The 16,740-nt window shown below is 43.8% G+C and overlaps 1 protein-coding gene across 1 annotated transcript in view; it reads right to left on the bottom strand.

The window, feature by feature from the left end:
• Positions 1 to 16,740, bottom strand: part of Lmbr1 (limb development membrane protein 1) — a 103,370-nt gene that overhangs the window by 62,718 nt on the left and 23,912 nt on the right. The window contains exon 5 of the mRNA XM_013027205.1: positions 8,382 to 8,485. Coding sequence (XP_012882659.1) covers positions 8,382 to 8,485 — 104 coding nt within the window. The remainder of the gene's footprint in view (positions 1 to 8,381; positions 8,486 to 16,740) is intronic.

Here is a 16,740-nt window from a genome sequence, read left to right as displayed (position 1 = left end):
CAAATGTTTCGTGAGCCACGCTCACATATTTGATCCATTTGAGCGCCTGATGGTTACTGCTGCTGTCGGCCAGGCCCGGCTCCTTCCCCACACACCAGGTGGGGGGAGAGACTCGGAAAGGGCGCACAGAACAAACCCCACAGCTGCAGCCGGGCCCAGCCGTTAGGGATGCCAACACTCACGGATAATCTGGCTTTAAATGTAGAAATGCTTCCGGTTTTGGTTTGATGGAAAGAGTAATACATAATGGTCCAATTTAGTAGACCGCACTACTACAAAATACATGAGGATTCAAAACAACAACCAGGGGCTGGGAAGGTGGCTCAGTGGTAGAGCGCTTGCCTTGCATGCCTGAGGCCCTGGGTTTGATTCCTCAGCACCACATAAGCAAAAAGAAAAAAGCCGGAAGTGGTGCTGTGGCTCAAGTGGTAGAGCACTAGCCTTGAGCTGAAGAGCTGAGGGACAGCACCCAGGCCCAGAGTTCAGGCCCCACGACCGGACCCAAAAAAAAAAAAAAAAACCACCACCACCTGCTCTTCGACACTTCTAGATGGACCCTGTAGCCGAAGCTGTAATGTAGCTCCATCCTACACACCCTGCACTAGGAACAGACAAATCTCATGTCATTCAGGACTTAAGTGGTTCTCAACTCAGAACCTTTGTAGACTCAAATCAGTGTTAAATGAATTGAGTGCCGTCTTTCCTCGAGACGGGGCCTCTGCAGGTCCCGGGCTCCCTCCCAAATGCAGGCCCGCAGGTCTAGAGCGCTCACTGACGCCGCACAGTCACAGCCACTCGGGGGTCCAATGTAGGTACTGCCAGCAAAGCAGGTTTTTCAAATAACCATTCTTATCTGTGCTATTTCTAAGAGGAAACTAGTACCCAACTGGAAGAAGGAACAAGATTTCTATTAATACGTGACTCTACAGTTTTCTGCTTGCAGGTGTTGGGAGAATCAAATTAACACATAGCAACCGTTAGTGAGATATGACTTCATTCTCTGTAATAAACAAGATCAAAACATGCCCAAGTTAAATTTCCTTGCAAGGCTCACAGCAGGAGCCTTCCTCTTGTCTGTGATTTCCTCTCACCCACCAGAACCACGCCACATATGCGCATGTGCCACTAACACTAAGCAGCACTTCCTTAACCACTCATTTCCAACAATTTATGGATCATCAGTGGCAAAAAACGAGCAAAAATAATGAAAGAATGCAATGAAAGCTGGCGGAGACCCAGGCTGGACTTCCTACTCACTTCTCTTTAAGATGGAGGCCTGAGACAAATTAGCCACCGAGGGGAAAAGTCATCTGGTCATAAAATACAGTACAAGGTCACTTTTATGTAAGTTTGCCAAAAGGGACATAAACCAGGACAGTCTCAAACTGTGACACAGGACAGAAGCACATTAAAGCGATCTTTGTTCCTCCTCTATTGTGCTGTCAGGTCGCTCGGCTTTATGGACATTCCCAGCACCAGCCCAGAATGCTCCGCTTCCACCTGGCCAGCCTAATTAATTAAGAAAGGAAGTTACTTCAAATTTTGTACTTTTTGCTTTTATTATGAAGCACTTTGTTTGAAGTTACAAGAGTTAACCTCTTAATCCGGCCGATCGTGTGCGGGGCTCTGGACATCCTGAGCTGCCTGGCTGGACGGTCTGGGTAATTGGTCAGGATGTTGCTGTCGCTTAGGTTAACTTTTATGCTGGGACTTCAAGTCAAAGATTGTCGTTAAGGTGAAGTACAATATAAACTTACTCCCCCAAAATTCAGGGCCTAAATGTATATGACAAACATATTGTGGGATTTTTTCCCACTTTCATTCATTTGTTAATTGTGCCTTAGAATATATTAATTCAAGATAAGACACTAAAATACAATAGGAAGCAAATATATCCCTAACTCTCATTGAACTGCGGCTCGAGTAGCGTTTGGTATGAAATGAGAAAACGTCTCAGGCCCACGCAGGAAACTTTCCTGGGGCAGAGAGGAGAGGAAGCCACACCACTTAGCTGAGGTGTGACAGCTACTGCCACCTTACGTGCCCGGGGCCACCCAGCCCCGAGACACAGAGCTGGACCGACACTGCAGAGGGAGCCTTGACTCCAGACAAAACAATGAACAAACTATGGGCTCGGGGTCAAACACAGGGAACACACAGCGTGCTTGATGCGGCACGAGGAGGTGACATTTATAACGATCTGCATTTGATAAGCACTTGACTGCTAACCGTAATTTGCAATTCCAAAATAAAAGCTAGCTTCTTATTTTAAAAAGTTACTCACCAAAACCACTGATATTCTCTTAAACTTCAGAATTAATAAAGAAAGGGGGGATAGTTGGGAGATGGTACTAATAAAATAGAAACACTCCAGAGCAAGGGGAGAGAAGAAAGGCCACTTAAAGCCTTTAAAGGGACATGGTCAACCCCGGGGCCCAAAATGTCCTGTTTGAATTAACAAAGTGGTTTAATTAAAAACTGAGTGGAGAATTCTGCTTAATTTGATTTCCAATCCAAGCTCTGCATCCGCCCATTGCCAGTGGCCAATTTCCGCATCTCCGCAGAATCTGCCGGAGCCCAGGGGATCCACGAGAGAACGGGGGTCATGTTTCTCATAGGGAGTAGAGCAGAGGTAACCAGACGTAGACACAGTAACACAGCACCAGGAGGGAGGTCCCAGGGGAGAAGGAAGCTTGACAGTACCACACCACAAGCCTGTCACCACTCAGATCATCCCCGGCGCGGCTACCACTCAAGTGCTTCTAACCTCTTCAACGTCAGCCAGAGACTGATAGTCACACAAAGTAGTGAAGAAAGGGCTTTACAGGAGAATTCGTGACTAGACACGCTTGTAGCCAGCGCTCTTCCATATTTTAAAGACTACCGTCAATGATAGTATTAACGTTGATAAAATGATAGCATTAACTTGGATAGCCTATTCTCTGTGCGGAGAACGATGTATCTTGTGAAACATGATTTAGAACCTGCACAAGCAAATACAAAATGATGTTGCATTACAGAACACATCAAAACATCCAAAAATATTGTTTCTTTTTTTTTCTTTTCTTCTTTTGGCAATTGTAGGGCTTACACTCAGGGCCTGGGCGCTGTCCCTGAGCCTCTCTGTGTTCAAGACTAGTGCTCTACCACGGGAACCACAGCACCATTCCAGTTTCAGAGTGGCTAATTGGAGAAAAGAGTCTCACGGGAACTTTTCTACCCGGGCTGGCTTCGAACCGTGATCTTCAGATCTCAGTCTCCTGGGTGCTAGGATTAGGTGTAAGCCACCGGTGCAGGGCTTTTTTTCTTTTTTGTGGGATGGGCTAGCCTTTTCATTCACAGTTCGTGCTCTACTATTTGAGTCACACCTCCAATCCAGTTTTTTGCTAGTTAACTGGAGAGAAAATGTTGCAGATTTTTCTACCCAGACTAGTTTCAAACCCCAATCCTCAGATCTCAGCCCCAAGAGAAGCTAGAATTACAAGCATGACTACTGGCACCCTGTATAAGCATACTCTTTTGGGTGTACTTTATGGTTATTATGAAGGTATTGGGCAGGGAGGTTATTATTTTACATGTCAGGTGCTGAGTGTGTCCTTCTGGACAAGTTCACCCCTTCCTTTACTCTCTCCAGTCTCCCCTGCCCATCCCTGCACACAAGTTGCGTCCTTCATTTTCAAACATATTCTTTACAAATTCAGACTAAACTATACAATGCTAACAAAGTTTCCAACTTTCATGTAACTGATTTTAAAACTGAAAATATATGTAAGTACTTTAAAACCGTATGCCTTGGTCACTTAATTCTAAAGCTTTCTAAAACATTCTGGCTAGGGTCTAAACTGCACTGTGTCTTCAAGCAGGTGATTTTCAAAGTCTGCTACCTTTAATAATAAAACTGGCTTATTCTACTTCAGTACATGCCAGTTCAAATGCAAAAAAAAATAACTGGAAATTTTAAAACTGCCTGAGATGATAATATGTAATTAACAGCCAGCTACTGTTTTCAGTAGTTTTCTGAGTCTCACAATGTGAAATCTAAGTATTAAGAAATAATATTTGTTAGTAGAATGCATTTACGTAGGCTAAAAGCTAAGAGGAATGAGGTGCTGAACTAGGTACTTGATGTGAATCTCACTCAGTATCAAAATAACGGAGCAAGGCAGCTATTATTACCATTTTACTGAAAAACTTCCTGGGGCTTAGATAAAGCAACCTACCTGGGCAGTCCGGCTCTGGCGTCCAATGTCCTTACCTTTGTATCTGTAGTTTGCCTTCCATCCCTCAGTGGCATGTCAGTACAGTCAGCCCCCTCACTTTGAGATTATTCTCCCTCCTCTATCTTTAAGTCACAACTCTATTTCTACCCCCACTGGATTAGCATTAAAATACAAATTCTTGCCTGGCGCTGGCGGCTCACACCTGTAATCCTAGCTACTGGGGAGGTTGAGATCTGAGGATCATAGCTCAAAGCCAGCCTGGGCAGCAAAGTCTGGGAGACTCTTGTCTCTAGTAAACTAACAAAAAGCCAGAAATGGTACTGTGGCTCAAGTGGTAGAGTGCTAGTCTCAAGCAAACGAAGCTCAGGGTCAGTACCCAGGTCCTGAGTTCAAACCCCACAACCAACCAAAAAAAAAAAATCTTAGCCAGTGCAGTGGCTCACGCCTGCAATCCTAGCTACTCAGAAGGCTAAGATTTGAGCATCACAGTTCTAAGCCAGCCCAAGCAGAAAAGTCTATGAGACTCTTCATTCCAATTAACCACCAAAAAGCTGGAAGTGGAACTATAGCTCAAGAGGTAGAATACTAGTCTTGAGTGAAAAAACTAAAAGACAGAAGGTTGAGCCCTGAGTGCAAGTCCCAATCCCAGCGCATGTACTTGCGCACATGCACACACACGCATGCACACGCACACACACACACACACGCGCACACGCACACACACACACACACACACACAGTCCTTAGGCTGGCTTGTACAGCACCTATTCATTCCTTAACTTCTCAGGGCAGGATCCACATTCGCTGGCCTGGGCTCAGGCCTGTTGCCCTCTCTGTGCACCAGGCTGGGTCAGGGAATGAATGGGTTTGGTGATGTAAACGGTGTCACACAACCGTTCAACACTTCACTCCCACCTGAGGTCTGAAACCTATGGTGACGTCTGAAAGGTTAAAGCCTCAGAAGACGAGTATGGTCAAAGATTTGCGTAAAAAGAATATTCTTTTAACCATGTAGAGAGAACCTGGAAGTGAACAAGCAGGAAAGAACCGTACAACTGTAGGTGTAAAAGAACGCTAATTACTTCTTGGGTCTCTGCTCAGCTGGTATTTCCTTTTTTTTCCTAAGTCTAGGAGGTAGAACAGGAGACGACCACATGGCTGGATGTTGTCAGCTGACTTTAAATCGGATGTAGCTGGGTCCCCGTCCTGGCTCTTCAGGTCCAAGGAGGTTGGAGGGAAGGGCTCTCCATGACACACACTCCTTCCAATAATAACCCAGCTAACAAGAAGAGCTTCTGGAATATAAACTAGGTGCATACGCCTGTGATGCGCAACACATATCGACCCCTGAGGAGCACCCACGGTCACAGTACCTCGGAGGTGGAGGCAGGAGGAGGAGGAGCCCAATAACAGGCCGAGCCCACGGCTCGGCTCAGCGCGGCGTGGAACACACCCTCCGACGGCGCTGCGTGTACTCCACGACACCCCTGCCCTTACCAACGTGGGGGGACCCCACGCTGCGCTTTACTTGTAAATGAAACCGTAGGCATAAAGCTTCTTTTTGGAAAATCCTCTGCCAGCTCCCTACTGTCTACAACACATAGTCCAAACGCACCTGATCCTGAGGTGACTGGGTACCCGAACCCTCGCCGTCGCCGTGCATGACCCCCTCGATTCAGTCCTCGTTCCAGCCGTTCCCTAATCCAAGCAGAACTCCAGCCCCAGCCCAGAGCCTGGAGTGCCACACTCAGGGCGCCTCGTCCCCGCCAAGCCCCACCCCATCCGCGCGCACGGCTCCTCCTGGGCAGCCTTCTTCCCCCCCCCCCCGGGGTGCCAGGCAGGGGCCACACAGCCAGTCCTTCCAGTGTCTCCACAGCACCGCTGCGCTGCACAGAAGGCCTCTATGCATTCCCACCTCTGACTTCCCCCGCGTCCAGCCTGAATGCAGTAGCCCTCTCTCGTAACCTGCATGGCCAGCAGGCTGCTCAGTAGTGTCATGCAAGCTTCCTAAAACTCTGTGTATAAAGGCCCTGTTAAAATTAAAATTGACTCCACAACTCTCTAGAAACCCCTCAAGCGCCTCCAACAGCCTCCTTTCCTCTGGCTGGTCTTTCTGTTTCCCCGTCTATACCGCTGAATATTTTATGGTCCTCAGCCTGTGAGAGATGGCTCTCCTCTTCAGTCATGCCTCTGGCAGCGCTCCCGCCCGCCCACTGCCGTCACGGCTCACGGCTCAGCCCCCCGTCTGTCCTTGGCCTTCCAGTCTCCCTCACCGGCTCTCCACCGTGGTGCCATAAAAACCGCAACCCTGGGGGAATTGTGGCCTTGGCTTCTAGGCCTGCTCATTTACATATGTAGGTATTAAGCAATATAATACCACTCAATGTCTTTAGATCTCAAGGAGATCCAAGGAAGAGTTTAAACCAAATCCTCCTAGCAATGAGACTTTATCTAATTTCTTCAAGAACCTCTGAACAGATAGGCACAGCGGTACACACCTCTAATCACAGCACATGAGGAAGGGAGGCATGAGGATCACAAGTTCAAGGCCAGCTTGGGCTACACGGCAAGACCTTGCCTCAAAAAACAAACTACAAAGTCAAATTGCTTCCTGAATTGAAAGTGCATCATGTGTGACTGTCAGACACACTCACTCATTCTGACGTTAGCACATCCACTAAATGTGAAGCCAGCTGCTAGTTTTCAGCTTCAGATTGTGCATATGTGAAATAACCAGGAAAGAGAAAGTGGAGTCCACCAAAAAAGCACCCTAGCCACACACCACCTTTCAGCGACTCTCCCACTGTGTCCCTCAATCTGTATGTTTAAACCGTGTGGCTTAAATCAGAAGAGCTGGCAAAGCATTCAAGAATTTCATTGTTCCAGTCCCTTCTATCATGAAATCATCTTGCTTCATTAGCCAACTGGAATAATGCAAAGACTACAATGGCCCCTGCACAAGGACAACATGAAAACTCATGAAGCAGTGTGTATTTTATGTTGTAAAAGCTACATGAACTAAAGAGGGCTGGACTGGGGGCCTGGCTCAAGTAGTACAGCACCTGTCTAACCAGTGCAAGGCCCAGAGTTCAACCCTAGCACCACCAAAAAGTAATAAATAATGAAAATACGAAGAAACAACGCACATATAGTTACAACTTCCCAAGTCACATGGACATAATTGGCATTGTAGTATTATTCAATAATAAAATATATGGGCATATTTTACACTCCATATTACATGAAAGGAAGTAAAAATCAAAAAGGCAGAATATCTTTGTCAAATTTAAAAGCCACTGAAAATCAATTAACGACTTAAAGCTTTCCATTACATCCAAAAAACTTATGGCTAAGAGACGCGCAGGCCAAAGCTAGGACTGTGCTTCTTTTGCGCCAAATCAGTACTAGATTGGTATTGCTTCTTGTAAGGCCTTGATCCACATCACATCCTCAGCTGATTCACTTCTAGTCTATGCCTTCTACCTTTACGCAAAATTAGCTTCTCTCAGTATCGGGGCGTCTGACTCCCTAACTGGGAGTACAGAATTCTATAATGTGCTACTATCCTAAAAATACCAGCTGCGCAGAGCTCTTCCATCAAGGGGTATGTTTAAGATTTGGGGGCTTTCACATATGTTCTAAACTAAATGAGCTATCCTAAGAAATAGTATCAGGTGTATTCCTCTCACAAAAGATTCCTCACCAGACTGAGACATACCATAGTTTTAAAAGACGATTCCAGCTTAGCACTAGCGGCTGCTCAGGAGGCTGAGATCTCAGGACTGTGGTTCAAAGCCAGCCTGAGCAGGAAAGTCATGGGACCTTCATCTCTAATTAACCACAAAAAAAAAACTGGAAGTGGAGCTGTGGCTCAAACAGTAGAGCACTAGCCTTGAGCACAGAAGCTCAGAGACAGCCAGGTTCTGAGTTCAAGCATCAAAAACAGAATTTAAAAAATGATGATTCTCCCCAGGAGCATATAAAATAATTTAAAAGACCACATTATTAACATTATTGTCAACAATGTGTTATTAACATTACCATTTTTAATTCAACTTCTCATGTTCTATTTAAAGGGTATTGAACATACTGCTAGATAAATATGAATAATATTTTTACTTCCTAACTTAACAAATACAATTCCAAACCCAATTTACTTACCTTCTTCAGGCCAGCAAAACCTTCTGATTCCAGAAAGAAAAAAGCAAAGGGCATCAACACAAATAAACAAAGGTTGGAAAAGAGCGAAGCAAGATTCCACAGGCCTATGAAGAGAAGAAAAGCGGGGGCAAATATTACAGGTCTTGTCAAAGTTCTCTGAATTGGGATGTCAAACAAGATCCACGCTTTCTAATAATAAAAAACAAACATACACCTGAAATGACAAGTAGCCTAAACTGAGAAATTAGACAGTAATTCTATATTTGTTTTAAATGATTTTAATTTTGCAATTTGTACTATTGGGAAAAGCCAATATAGAAACTATTTACCTTTTCTTCATGCCCTAACATAAATGAACTATATAATATATGACTTATGCAAAAATCCAAAGGCACAGCTTTTCAGATTTATATGAATATTTAAATGAGAAGCACTAACATTTATTGAGTTCTTATTAAATTCCAGACACTCTGTCAAACATTCCATATATGCATAATCTCATTTAATTTAAGCCTCATTTAAAAGCTCAATGAATAACTAGTGTTTACTGAGTCTAGGCCAAGCCCTCCCTAAGTGGCCTGCAGACCTTCCCTGAATCCCTGACTCATCTCCGCAGCCCCTGGGCGGCCGGCACAGGGCAGAGGCTGGCTCTTGAAAGGCCACAGATCACGGATGTGGCTGAGCCGACTCTGCACTTGGGATTTAAAACCAATACTCACAGAAATCTTAACAAACAACTCCAAATGGGGGAAAAAAAAGAAAAAGAGGCAAGCAAATTCACACTGCTATTTCCCTCTGCGGTCATTCTGTGCTCCTTTGTAGTGCTACCGTAAATGGACAGCTAAAAGAACAGCTTTAAAAAAGGTTTCAGGCCGGGCGCTGGTGGCTCACGCCTGTAATCCTAGCTACTCAGGAGGCTGAGATCTGAGGATCGCGGTTCAAAGTCAGCCCGAGCAGAAGAGACGGTGAGACTCCTATCTCCAATAAACCACCAGAAAACCGGAAGTGGCGCTGTAGCTCAAGTGGTAGAGTGCTCGCCTTGAGCTGAAGAGCTGAGGGACAGCACCCAGGCCCAGAGTTCAAGCCCCACGACCGACAAAAAATAAAAAATAAAATAAAAAAGGTTTCAGGCATGTCACTGACAAACTATTTAGGCAAACTTGTATTTTTACAGATAGAACATTTATATTTAAAACTGTATTTCAGAAAGATGGCTATAATCTTTAAAGAAGCATATCAGTTGAGAGTCAGAGATAAAAGTTAATTGTAAGTTCACTGGACGTGTAATTCCAATTTGTTCTCTCTCCACCTTCATTTACAGAGCACCAGAGACACAGTAATAAAGGACACCGCACTTCTGCTCACAGCACTGGCATCAGCTGTGGGCAGCACCCATGAGCAGCGCATGGGTGCTCCCCCTCAACAAATCAATACGCCTGCTCTACACCTGCTCCCACCTTTTTGGAATTGTGCAGCGCTAACTAAACAAACAAATTTAGCACTTGCACAACTTATGTTAGGAGACTTGCTCCTTTTAGTGGAAAAGGCAATTAATAAAACCAGTTTAGAGTCCTTTTTTTAAAAACTACGGATAGTTTTAATGAATCTACAATATATATTTACCTTTGCAAGAAATAAAATGTTTTACAAAACTTTTCAAAAAACAATGTCCTAGCCGGGCGCTGGTGGCTCACGCCTGTCATCCTAACTACTCAGGAGGCTGAGATCAGAGGATCGTGGTTCAAAGCCAGCCCAGGCAGGAAAAGCCATGAAACTCTTATCTCCAATAAACCACCAGAAAATCAGAAGTGGCGCTGTGGCTCAAGTGGTAGAGAGCTATCCTTGAGCTGAAGAGCTGAGGGATAGTGCTCTGGCCCAGAGTTCAAGCCCCATGACTGACAGAAAAAGAAAGGAAAAGAAGAAAAAAGAAAGAAAAGAAAGCAATGTCCTAACATCTTTTAGTGGAAACCTAATTTGGCCTTGTTAAAGTAACAATTGTCCTAAACTACTTTCATACTTCCTTACCTTAAAGAGAAAAACAAAGCTAGAGGCAGGCACAGTGGTACATACCAGCAGGCCAGCTTTTGAGGAGGCTGCACCAAGAAAATCTCTTGAGATCACAAGCTTAACAACAGCCTAGACAACACAGTAGGAACCTGTCTAAAAACAAAACAAAATGACAGCTGACTATTTCAATCGCCTTAGTTACAGGGTTGTCAGAGGTGATTCGTTTACTGTGCAGGAAGGTTGCGCAGGCGAAGAACCAGAGATGTGGTTCAGGTCCTGTAGGCACTCACTTCCCTGTGACAACCACAGTCACAGCAACTTCTGCGAAATGAGGCTCGATGACATGTCTCTAGCTGTTGCTTGGTGCCAAATAAAATAATACACATATAACCACCATTCAATGCCTATCGCAAAATAAGCATTTGATGATATTCTACTTCACTAGTTAACTTCACTAAAGGCAACTCGCATGCCACGCCAGCAGCTCTCCTACCAAAGTGCTACCATTTCAAGTCCCCGGGCTTTCTTGCGGCTTTTCCTTTCATCTCCCTTTCTGCCAGGTCTATCAGCTCCTGGTTTTGGTCACTAGCCCTCACAGTCTCCCCAGACTCCAATAGGCTATGGGCAAAAGTGTCACAGACACAACTTTTGAGAAAGAATGAACAGGTCTGGTGGAAGCTGCGCTCCCCAAGCAGGTCACAAACAGCCGCTGTGTGGACTGCCTTACTGCATCACATCTGGAGAGTTTCCAAGTAAGTTACTTCCTGGTTAACCCTCCATAAGGAGAACTATGATTTCGTATTTCTTTCTTTAGGTGGAGCACTACCAATCAGCAAAAGCATCAGGTACTGAGTTCAAGTCCCAGACTTGGACCAAAAAAAGAAAATATAGAAATGAGTCAGGCACTGGGAGCTCAGGCCTGTAATCCTAGCAACTTGTGAGGCAGAGGTCTGAGGATCATAGTTCGAAGCCAGACTAAAAAAGCCAGAAATAGAGGCAGTCCAGTGATAGAACTATAAATGTCAGCAAAAATGCTAAGTGACAGTGCCCAGACCCTCAGCTCGAGCCACAGGCACGGAACAAAAAGAAAAATAAGAAGTGCCGGTTTTAAAGCATTTGTGATATAAAAGATAAAGGTCATTACGTCAAGGATTATACTCAATTTACACAAGATAGTTTTAGTCCAGTGAAATGTCTCTGTCCTTCCACAGAATGTAAGACTACTGTTTAATTACCTAAGCTAGAAGGTGCTGTGCTAAATGCACTGGAGTACGGTGGTCCCTCACAAGAAGGGCTTCCAGAGACAGGCTGCATCTCAGCAGCCTAGAAAAGGTACTGCCACACTCGCTAAGATGCATTTCCTAAACTCTTCACTCACATTGTCTACAGCCGTCTCTAAAGCAAGTATCATACATTCCTCTCGATCGTTTCTGACTTCCCACTGTGGAGTTTAGTGATGAGGAATCCATAAAATTGGGTGAGCATCCAGTACATAAGATTCTGTGCTACACGGATACCTGTTAAAAAGCAACGCCTCTAAGGAAAAGCTCCAAACTAAAGGGAGTCTTAAAGTTCTCAATTGTCAGTGCAAAAATGAAGACATTTACCACATTTTCTGCAAAACTTTAACACTTGCACTAACAACATTACGCAAAGCGGTAAGCGGAACGGTGTGGATAGTCTGAGTCTGAGTGTGGCCGTGGGGCAACGTGTGCCGACAGCTAAGACCCTGCACCTGCGGGCGGCAAAGTGGCGTGGGGCACCTTGAAGAAGCGAGGCGTCTCGGAGGAATCTGACTGCATGGGGCGGGAGAGGGCAGACTGCCTTTGTGAAAGGGTTAATATTTCCCACAGGAAATCTCCAGAGTAGGTTTGTTGTTTTGGGGGAAGCTAATTTGGGGGGACTGTGTGTATGCTGGTCTTTAGGCTGAAACTCAGAGCCTGGGCATGCATCGAGCTTTTTGGCTCAAGACTAGCACTACCATTTGAGCCATAGATCTACTACTGGCTTTTGAGTGGATCCCTGGAGCTAAGAGCCTCACAGACTTTCCTGCCCGGGCTGGCTCAGAATTGCCATCCTCAGATCTCAGCCTCCTGAGTAGCTAGGATTACAGGTCTGAGCCCCGACGCTCGGCTGGCCCCTTACCACACTGCCAGTTCTTCCATCTTCTCTGCTATTGTAATGCAGGAGTCTGAGCAGAAGCAGGCAGGAGAATCCGGACCAGACAGTGAGCTTATTCCTTTTATTTCTAAAGTATAAAACCTAGGCATGGGGCAACAATGTAACATTCCACTAAAAAGCTTTATTTGCTGCAAGATTTTTATCCAAAATGGATGTTGAATTTTGTCATATGCTTTCTCTGCATGTTCAGCATGTGAATATAGCAAACGACATTGACTGGCTTTTCAAAAGTCACAATGTATTCTCCTTTGACATATTTGATTTGTTGAATTTTTCTTTACAATGTATACCTTGGTGCTCAGGCCTGACACTGGTCTGTAGTTTTCATGTAATATCTCTGCCTGGTTTTGGTATCAGGATAATGTTGGTCTTAATGAATTGACAAGTATTCCCACATCTTCAATTTTCTAGGAAAGTCTCTATGTACCTGGTATTGCTTCTCCTTAATTATCTGGCTGAACTGAAAGTGAGGTCCTCTTGCGGCAGTTTGTTTTTAAGACTATTTGTAGCATTCTCACAAGATTTGAGAAGGCATTAATAGGTTTTGCCTTTCAAACTATTTGTCCATTTCTCTAAGTTGGCATAAGATGCTCAAAGTATGTCTTTACTTTCCAGTAACTGAAGAATCTCCAGGTTATCACCTCTCTTATCAACTTTCAGAAAGCCTACATGATCTGTATTTTTTCACTTATCTGTCTAGCATCATTTATCAATTGTATTGATCTTCTTATTGATTTTGCATTCTACTTTATTAATTTATCTTCTCATCTTTTTTTTTCCTTTCTTCTTACTTTGGGATTCATTTGCTCTCCTTTTACTACTATGCAAAATATTGATTATTTATTATTAATAATATAAAAAATACAATTTCTTAAGGTACAATCAGTGGAAACTGATTTGAAACTTTTTTCTATTGTAATGAAGGTATTAACAGCTATAAATTGATCTTAAAATACTGTATGCTAAGTGGCGCTGTGGCTCAAGTGGTAGAGCGCTAGCCTTGAGCTGAAGAGCTCGGGGACAGCGCCCAGGCCCAGAGTTCAGGCCCCACACAGAAAAAATATATACACTTTTAAGCTTTTCTCTTCATTACTGATTTTGAGCCATTTGGTGAAGGCTTATTTGTCTTGTCTACTTCGCCATGTTTCTAGTTGAGCCTACGAAGCAGGTGATGAAGACATGCTGCTGGCCTCATGAGTTGGGCATGAGAAAGGAGGAAAGGCCTGGCCAGGTCTCGCTGCCCTAACACCCCAGTGTCAAGGCCTCTTGCCAGGCCCCACCTCTGGAGTCCCCACCACTTCCCAATAGGATCAAGCTAAGGACCAGCTTTCATTTGATACACAGGCCTTTGGGGGACACTCTAGATCAAAACTGCAGCTAGTGGGCTAATGGCTCACACCTATAATCCTAGCCACTCAGGAGACTGAGATCTGAGACTCACCAACTGGAAGCCAGCCTAGGCAGACTTATTAGGAGGACTCCTATCTCTAGTTAAGTAGCCAAAAGACAGAAGTAGAAGTATGACTCAAAAAGTGAGCACCAACTATAGCAGAAAAAGCCTAGCAAGAATTCAAGCCCCAGTATTAGTGCACATATTCACACACACACACGCACACTATCTGAAAAATAACTACAAAAGCAAAAAATGGCTTGGGACATGGCTCAACTGGTAGAGTACTTGCTACCCTGAGTTCAAACCCCAGGACAACCCACACACACACACACAAAAAGTAAATATATAAACATATTAACAATACAAATATAGAAGACATATATTTTTCTGCATATTCTAAGTAGAAGACAAGTTATAGTCTTCTTTACTAATATACATGGTATGTACATATATCTTTGAACAATATTCTATCATTTTGACACACTATTCTTAAATTTAAGTCATTGAGTTTCAGTATGCATATTTTATTTTTTGTTATTATAAAGGTAATGTACAGAGAAATTACAGTCATACAAGTCAAAGTACATTACTTTTAGAACAATATGCCCTTCCCTCTGTCTCTTCCATTTTTTCCCTTCTGTCCCTACCCACAAGGTATACAGTTCATTTTCAACATAGTGTCTAGTGAGGATCACTGGTGCATTTGTTCACTCTTTGTCCCACCATTTCTGTGCCCCCCATTACTTTCCTAAAGACAGATAAAGGAACAAGACAAAAGGAAAAGAAAACAAAAAATAGCAACAAAGAAAAAGAACCTCTTGTTTCCATTTCCTGAAGTTCATTTTGATAAACATTATTTTATAAGGATCAGATGCACATAGCCATTAGTATGCATATTTTGTATTATTTAATTTATAGAGTCCTAGCTCTGTTTCATAAAGCCAAAATTACAAGCTTCTATATAGTAATAGAGCTCTAAACATTCAGAAATGTAGTTTGAAAGTTACTCAGTGCCCATCACAAGAGGTTTGAAATTTAAAGTTATTTAACAATTGCAGGATATCAGTTCAAAACCGAACAAGGCTGAATTGCCCTCCGTCGTAGAGTTCATTAAGTTCTAGCTCCACCTGCTGGAGCCACACAGTATCTTAAAATACAACAGAGCTCCATAAGAAGTATAGTGTTTTTCCTCATGTAAATAAAAACCTAATGAATTTCAATTAGAAAATGTATCCGCGTTTAGCTATAGTCATTAACTTCCTGGATGACAGAACTATGTTAAATCGGGCGCTCGGGGCTCATGCCTGTAATCCTAGCTACTCAGGAGGCTGAGATCTGAAGGTGGTGAGTCAAAGCCAGCCTGGGCAGGAAAGTCTGAGACTCCGATCTCCAATCAACCACCAGAAAGCCGGAAGTGGAGCAATCATTCACAAGGAAAGGTACATTCCCAAGTTTTATTGTTTCTAACTTAAAATTGTGTTGTGACATTATCTGGGATTTAATTTTCCTGATGATGATTCAAAGCACAGTACTTGCAAGGACTAGTCAGATTCATTGTAGTTAACTTTTTTTAGAAGTTAACGTTACTTTAAACAGCATGATTTTAAATGTATACTTTAACTTAATAAAAAGTTACCCTTTATGAGTTTTTAAAAAATTAATGTCTTTCTAAGTTGAGTTTTGCTGGGGAAAAAAAGACATTTATACAAAATCTGTACTATGCAAAATTAGGATGGGCCACAGCAGGAAGTATTCCAGGGTTGGGCTGTGCGGGGGTTTGGTTACTATACAGGTGATGTGCAGAGGGATTCAGTACGTCAGCCAGGTAAAGAGAACATGTCTTTTCAGACAAACGTCATCCGTGTCCTTGCTTTCTCCCGTTGTCCCCTCCTACCCCCCACGCTATCAATACAGTGTCTAGTGAGCACCAATGCTGCATTTATTTGCCCTGTCCCTCCATTTCTGTGCCCCTACCTAGCATTCAGGTTTTCATTACCAGTTTTCACAAGCAATGGCTTGGTTGGTCGGTTGTTTTTTTACCTTAAGAAGGGTCAAATAGGCAAATCTGAAGGAATTGACCAGGTGTAATAATTTAGAAATAAAATTATAATGAAAGAATTTCTGGCTGGCAAAGCCAGTGGGAAGTAAATGTTTCCATTTGTGAATTTCTCAACCTTCTAGATCATGTTCAGTCCCAGAAAGCTGTGGTTTATTGAAATTTCCCTTACATTTAACTTTTCAGGGACACATGACCTGAGGACAAAGACACATCAGACAGCAGCAACTTCTTCACCCGCTGCTCCTTCCTGTAACAGCCCCCTTCTTGGGGAAGAAACGGAAATGGGTCCAGGGGCACAAAATCAATGCATCACAACAGTATCACGTCCACCTGACAAACACTCCTTTTTTTTTGGTCAGTCCTGGGGCTTGAACTCAGGGCCTAAGCACTGTCCCTGAGCTCTTCAGCTCAAGATGAGCGCTCTACCACTTGAGCCCACAGCACCATTTCTAGTTTTCTGGTGACTTATTGGAGATAAGAGGTTCATGGACTTTTACTGCCTGGGCTGGCTTTGAACCGTGATCCTCAGATCTCAGCCTCCTGAGTAACTAGGATGACAGGTATGAGCCAGCAGCACCGGGCCTTTCCTTTTTCTTTTTTTTTTTTTTTTGGGTCCGGTCGTGGGGCCTGAACTCTGGGCCTGGGTGCTGTCCCTCAGCTCTTCAGCTCAAGGCTAGCGCTCTATCACTTGAGCCACAGTGCCACTTCCGGCTTTTTTT

The sequence above is a fragment of the Dipodomys ordii genome, unplaced genomic scaffold (assembly GCF_000151885.1).
Source record: "Dipodomys ordii isolate 6190 unplaced genomic scaffold, Dord_2.0 Scaffold101, whole genome shotgun sequence".
NCBI lineage: Eukaryota > Metazoa > Chordata > Mammalia > Rodentia > Heteromyidae > Dipodomys > Dipodomys ordii.
Note: the sequence above shows the minus strand (reverse complement) of the source record. Positions and strands in the feature narration are given on the sequence as shown.